This window comes from Microtus ochrogaster, chromosome 8 (genome assembly GCF_000317375.1).
Source record: "Microtus ochrogaster isolate Prairie Vole_2 chromosome 8, MicOch1.0, whole genome shotgun sequence".
Classification (NCBI taxonomy): Eukaryota; Metazoa; Chordata; class Mammalia; order Rodentia; family Cricetidae; genus Microtus; species Microtus ochrogaster.
Window position 1 is genome coordinate 74,318,960 of NC_022015.1, and position 6,558 is coordinate 74,325,517.

Consider the following 6,558-nt stretch of genomic DNA (forward strand, 5'->3'; position numbering starts at 1 on the left):
AAAAAAAAAAAAAAAAATTATTTAGGGTCTCTTCTAGATAACATATCCAGTGTCTTTATGAATTAATCATTCTACTTCTGTGTTAGCCTCTTCAGGACAGAAACCAAAAAAGCTACAGAGAAACCCTGTCTCGAAAATCAAAAAAAAAAAAAAAAAAAAAAAAAAAAAAAAAAAAATTATTATGTATGCAGGGTTCTGGCATGTAGGGCACCAGATCTCATTATAGATGGTTGTAAGCCACCATGTGGGAGCTGGGAATTGAACTCAGAACCTCTAGAAGAGCAGGTAGTGCTCTTAACATCTGAGCCATCTCTCCAACCCTCTGGATTTTTTTAAAGGCACATAGTCAATGGAAGTCTGTATAATTTTAGTGGCTTGAGATTTGGCACTCATCCGCCTGAACCCTCCTGTTTGACTTGCTGCCCTGTGGGTTCCTTATAGAGTCTCAATGGAAGAGACAGACAGAAACTTGGTGACATAACTGAAATCCTGATTCTGGAATTCCCCATACCATGCTCTCATGTGATCCACGGGGGCCCCAACCAGGCATCTTGTCTAAAGCCATCGGGCACATTATACAGAATAATAGTGTTGTAAATGTTCGGGCTTCATAGCTGGAGGGGTAGCTGCTTAGCCTGGCGCCTTGGGTGTGTACAGTAAGTGCTTAGAAGATGCTAGCAGCTGCCGTTGCAGTTTTGAGATAGATGGTCAGAGCCTCATGGCATTCAGCGTGTTCAGGAGGAACTCACCTGGTATGTATGTGATGTGCCTTGGTGACAGGGACCCCTCACTCACCCACCGCTCCCGAGCCGAGTCAAGGTGCTGCCTGTCTGTCCTTCCAGAGCATCTTCAACTGCCCTGTAGTGACAGAGGCAGTCTGAATTTCTGACCTTCAGGAAAAAGCCCCGCACATGAGATATCTGTGGGGGGAGGAGAAAAAGAGCGTATGGTCCATAATGCTTACGTTAGGGCTCTTGTCTGAGGCCTAAGGACAGGTGGAGGACACAGTCTGAGCAAGAAATGTGGGGCCAGCACTGGAGAGAGCGTGTACAGAGCCTGCCTATGACCCAAGTTCAGTTCTCCCCACCATAGATCAGAGTAACTCGGGATCAGGCCAACAAGCGCCCTCTTCTGGCAGCTCTAGGTACTGCACCTAAGTGTATAGACTCAATGCTCTCCTTCTTTTCTCTTGCCCGTTATTCCCCTTCCCCAACACAAAACAAAAAATGGAAGCTTTTTCTTTTTTTAAAAAAAGATTTATTTATTATGTATACAACTTTCTGCCTCCACATGCCAGAGGAGGGCGCCAGATCTCTTTACAGATGGTTTGGAGCCACCATGTGGTTGCTGGGAATTGAACTCAGGACCTCTGGAAGAGCAGACAGTGCTCTTAACCACTGAGCCATCTTTCCAGCCCAATGGAAGCTTTCTCAAAGGAAGTGTGGGGCTTGTGTGTCCTGGGAAACAGGTTCGTTCTAGGAAGAAGCCAGTTCACCACACCTGCCTCCCCTTGTCCCTTAACCCCAGGAAGGCAGGAGGTCCTTGCTCGGGTAGCAGCATCAGGGGTTCTCAGATGAGAAGGACCATCGGGTCACACCCACACTGTTCTTTTTTTTTTTTTTTTAATATTTTTTTATTTATTATGCATACAGTATTCTGTCTGTGTGTACGTCTGCAGGCCAGAAGAGGGCACCAGACCTCAGATGGTTGTGAGCCACCATGTGGTTGCCGGGAATTGAACTCAGGACCTCTGGAAGAGCAGACACTGCTCTTAACCACTGAGCCATTTCTCCAGCCCCCACACTGTTCTTCCTGTAGGCCGGTGGTCCTCACCCTGTGGGTTGCAACCCCTTTCACAGGGATCACATCAGATAGCCTGTGTATCAGATATTCACATTACGATTTATAATGGTAGCAAGTTTACAGTTGTGAAATAGCAGCAAATAGAATTTGTGGTTGGGTCCCCACAACGCGAGGACCCGCTAAAGGGTCGCAGCATTGGAAAGGTCGAGAAGCACTGTTGTAGGCAGTTGCTAGTCCCCTCCCCTTACCCATGGCCGCCACTGATGGCTCTGCTTCCGAGGTGGGAAGGGACAATAGCAGGTTCAGTGTGCGCTTTGTTAGGATGCTGGCCACTGCTAATCTCTCCTCTGTACCTCCTTGTTCTAGGGTTTTTGCCAAACTATTTACTACCTCCTTATGAGGAAGTGGTGAACAGACCTCCGACTCCTCCCCCACCATACAGTGCCTTCCAGCAGCAGCAGCTGCTGCCCCCTCAGGGTGGCCCTGCAGGCGGCAGCCCCCCAGGCGCTGACCCACCCCAGGGCTCCCAGGGGGCACAGAGCAGTCCTCTGTCTGGACCCAGTAGAAGCAGCACAAGACCCCCGAGTGTCGCTGACCCTCAGCCCTCTGAAGTGCCCGCTGACCGGGAAGCCACCAAAGACCCTGGAATGGAGTCCAGTGGTTCATTGGCCGGCCACGGGGAGCTGGACCCAGGGGCCTTCCTGGACAGGGATTCGGAGTGTAAGGAGGAGCTACTGAAAGATTCAAGTTTGGAGCATAGTAGTGTACCCCCCGACAACAAAGACAAGACCCCTGGCCGACATCGCCGCTTCACGGGTGACTCAGGCATTGAGGTGTGTGTGTGCAACCGGGGCCACCATGACGATGGTCTCAAAGAGTTCAATACTCTCATCGACGATGGCCTGGATGGGCCCCTGGACTTCTGTGACAGTTGTCACGTACGACCTCCCGTTGACGAAGAGGAAGGGCTCTGCCTGGCCTCTGAGGAGCCGGCTCGAGAGCCTGGGCACCCCCACCTGCCACGGCCGCCGGCATGCCTACTGCTCAACACCATCAATGAGCAGGACTCGCCAAACTCGCAGCGTGGCGGCTCCCCCAGCTAGAGCAGGCCCTGCCTGCACCGGAGAGCTTGACAGACAACCAGGGCAGGGGACACCCACAAGAGAAGCATTAAGTGACTCTGAGAAGTGGTACGGCCACTTTGTCCTTTCATTTTTTTCTCCCCTCCCGTCCCACTTTTCCCACGTCTCCAGGTACAAGTTTGGGGTGTGGATGCCTCCTCTCCCCCCACAGAAGCACAGTGTTGTAGAAGACTGAGAACCCGGTTCTGGGACTCATTCCGCACCCCCCTTTTCAGAGCTGTATCTCACCTGCTCGGCTGAGAAACGTGTGTCCGGAAAGCCCCCCAGGACTGGGGCTGGGCTCCAAGATGGTTCTCGGTGACAGAGGTTTGGAAGAGACCTTCCCTGTGTCTCAGTCTGGGAGAGACAGTTTATTTTGGCCCCGAGTGAAGGAAACTTGGGCCTGTGGCTGTCACCTGTGGCTGCCAGTGTCTGCAGAGCTGGCATTGGTCTAACCCTGTGGGAGGGTGAGAGCCGGTGGGCGGGTTGGTGGGGAGCTTCTATCTAGCAAGCCCCAGGTAGAGAGTGCACCCCTGCATTGTAGGGGGGCCCTTCCCAGCAGGCTTCGGTTGGCTTCAGCCTGGTTCAGGTATAGACGCTTATCCTGTGTTCTCTGTGTTTTCCTTTAAAACAAATAACCAAGGCTAGCTGGAAACAACCGCATGGGCGGACAGGCAAGAATCCTCTTCTGTACGAGGGAATTCTGCAGCTTTCTCCAGGTTGAGTTTCCAAGAGTCTAGCTATAATGTTGGGCCAGCAGGAGAGATGCGGTAGTCCTGACCCTTTTGTGAGTGGAGATCTAAGTCTGACGCCTGGTAGAGATGGCATCCTCCACTTCCGCCTATTGTCCATGCCCAAAGGTGCCCCGTGGTCCCCGTCCATCCTGAATGCAATCTGCAGTCTCTCCCTGTCCTCTGTAAGCAGATGGACTGAGGAGATTGTGTGTCCTGGGTATTTTCTCTTGAGTTCTCCAAGTCTGTTGTTTGTGTTTTGTTTGTTTTAAACTGACCACTTAGAAGGAACACTGTTGTTATCTGTGCTTCTTATGGCTGCCCCAGCCCCGAACCTACTGGAGAGGGGTGCCTTACCTGCACAGCCTGTGTAAAGAGTCTCTCAGGCAGGGGGTGACAGTCACCTCCAGCAGGACCTCGGGGCCTGGCTGCCGTCACCTGGCTTTGGTAGGAAAAAGGAGCCTAGAAGCAGCTGAAACGAACATTCCCCGCCCAGCCCTGTCCACGCAAGGAGGGTGGTTCCTTTCCCGCTCTTGAACGATGATATGTAGACTCCACACCGTCCTTAGTGATGAGAGGAGAAAGGTCCACGTGTAAACACACACACACAGGTCCGAGGCTGTGAGGTGATGTGTGTCCGCATTTGGATGCCACAAACCAAAATCCTTGTCGAACAAAAGTGAAGTCTACACAGTGATGTTGGATGGCGTGTGTGTGTGCGTGTGTGTATGTGTGTGAGTGTGCGAGTTGTATGTGGCCCCGAGCCCTGTGTTCCTGTGAAGATACTTTGAATGACCATTCTGCTCACGTTAGCCACATGTCTGGAGCTCATCTGGCCCTCTCAAGGTAATTTATTTTACGTGTTTACTGTTTACCGAACAAACGTCTGACTGTACTCCGGTGTCGCCGGCAGCGCCTCTGATTGCCAGCGACACTGCCCTCCAGGGCGAGGCTTCTTCCTCAGCTCACCACTGCGATTGGCACAGTGCTCCACGGACACTCAGAGGCCTACATTCTGTTCCCTGTGTGTGGAAATGTATTCTGAACGGGTCTCCCTCCCTCCGCTGCGGTCAGACAGCTTGATTGAGTCTTGAGTGACAAGCTTGGACCGGTTGTGGCTCAGACATCGGCCTGCCCAGGATCACCAGGAGTCCCTGGCAGACACCTCGATGCCACAAGCTTGCACCTCCTCTGCCGAGGTCTCGAGGGGTTGGTGTGTGGCCACAGGGCCCCGAGCTGCAGCCCTCACACACCTTGTTAACGTCCCAGACAACTCAGAACTTACTCTTCCCAAAATGAATCCTTCTTCAGTTAACTAGCGATGAGGTGGAGCCCTCTCCAGTTTCTTTTCCCTGGCAGGATGGGGAGCTGACCCGAGTTCGGACTGGCTTCACTGCAGCGCCCACCAAGATGGCAGCACCACAGTCTGGGCCCCTGCTGCCTTAGGCCGCACTGGCGCTCAGAGCGAGCACAGGAAATAGGAGTTAGGGGCCAGGGAGATTTGGCTGAGTTGGGTTTCCAGGTCAGTGGGAGGAGAGGGTAGGCAGAGGGCTTGGTGCTACAGTCAGCTTTGCAGCCGCTAACACATTCCCGTGCGAGGCACATCGGCGTCCGTCAGTTATTGTGAATATGTGTATCTTAAGCAATAAGAGTCCGCTGCTCTGGGTCCCTGGGCAGTCTGGGTGACATATCCTGTGCTGTGATCGTTCTGAAGACAGAGTGGCTCTAACCACTGTGAGAAGCCCTAATAAAATCAGTCCTAAACGTCCTGCCACTGTTTTCCTTGCCACACTTCATTTCTGTCTCTTCCTCCTCAGACTCCAGATCACTCTCCTGCCTTTTGCCTGCTCTATACCAAGACCAACCATAGCAGTCAAGGGCAGGGTCCTGGGCCAGCAGTAGGCAGGGGTTGCTGCTGAGTCCATTCTTGTCCTGAGGAATTTCTGTTGCTAATATCAGAAATACTCTGTGACATTCCATAAATATATTAACATCCAACCCCAAAGGCAGAGACAAGCGTTGGCCGACTCCCCAAAGCTGGATTGGTTTGGAGCTTTTTGTTTTTTTATATTATTTTATGCATGTGGGTGTTTTGCTATGTATGACTGTACCAGATGCGTGCAGGATTTATGCAGGCCACAAGAGGGCACCATCCTCTGGAACTAGAGTTACAGATGGTTAGGGTTAGGGTACTGGGAATCAAACCTAGGTCCTCTAAACCACTGAGCCGTCTCTCCAGCTCTGACTTTAGGTTTTGTTTTTGTTTGGGATAGGATCTCACTCTAGCCCAGATTTTCCAGGAACTTCATACACAGCCTTGGCTCCTCCCCGTTTCAGCCTCCTAGGGCTGGAATTACAGACATGAGCCACTGCACCCGGCCTTAGAATATGATACATGTGCTGAGTTGCCTGTTTTGTGCCCAGCAAGTGCTGGATGGAATCTCAGGAAATGTGACAGAAGCAAGAGCCACGCACCCCGTTCTCCAGTGCTTAGAGGTTAAGGTGGCAAAATACACCTGCGTAGAACAGTTGGCATGCAAGTGAGGTATTAGGTATTGGTTCAGAGGCTCCTGGACTCGTGGGCGGTCTCCTGAGGCCCTAAATGCTGAGCTGGAGGTTCTCAGTGCATTTGTAGGTGTGGATCTGCCACTGTATAGGCCAGTGGTTCCTTTGTTCATCTCACCCTCTGTTGTAACACATCCTTTAGAGCCCAGAGTCAGGCATTAGTCCCTAGACCAAGACTAGTTGCTGCCTCTGCTGGGGAAGGATACCTTCACCCAACACGATTTCTCTCTTTTTTTTTAATTATGTATACAACATTCTGCCTCCATGTATGCCCACACGCCAGAGGAGGGCGCCAGATCTCATTACAGATGGTTGTAAGCCACCATGTGGTTGCTGGG

General features: G+C 51.9%; 1 protein-coding gene across 3 annotated transcripts in view; it reads left to right on the forward strand.

Annotated features, from left to right (window-relative positions):
- Positions 1-5,424, forward strand: part of Wbp1l (WW domain binding protein 1 like) — a 64,108-nt gene extending 58,684 nt beyond the window's left edge. For all 3 annotated transcript variants that reach the window (XM_026781307.1, XM_005352415.2, XM_026781308.1), the window contains one exon: positions 2,170-5,424. In XM_026781307.1, the coding sequence (XP_026637108.1) occupies positions 2,170-2,906 (737 nt within the window). In that variant the 3' untranslated portion in view covers positions 2,907-5,424. The remainder of the gene's footprint in view (positions 1-2,169) is intronic.
- Positions 5,425-6,558: the final 1,134 nt, after the last annotated feature.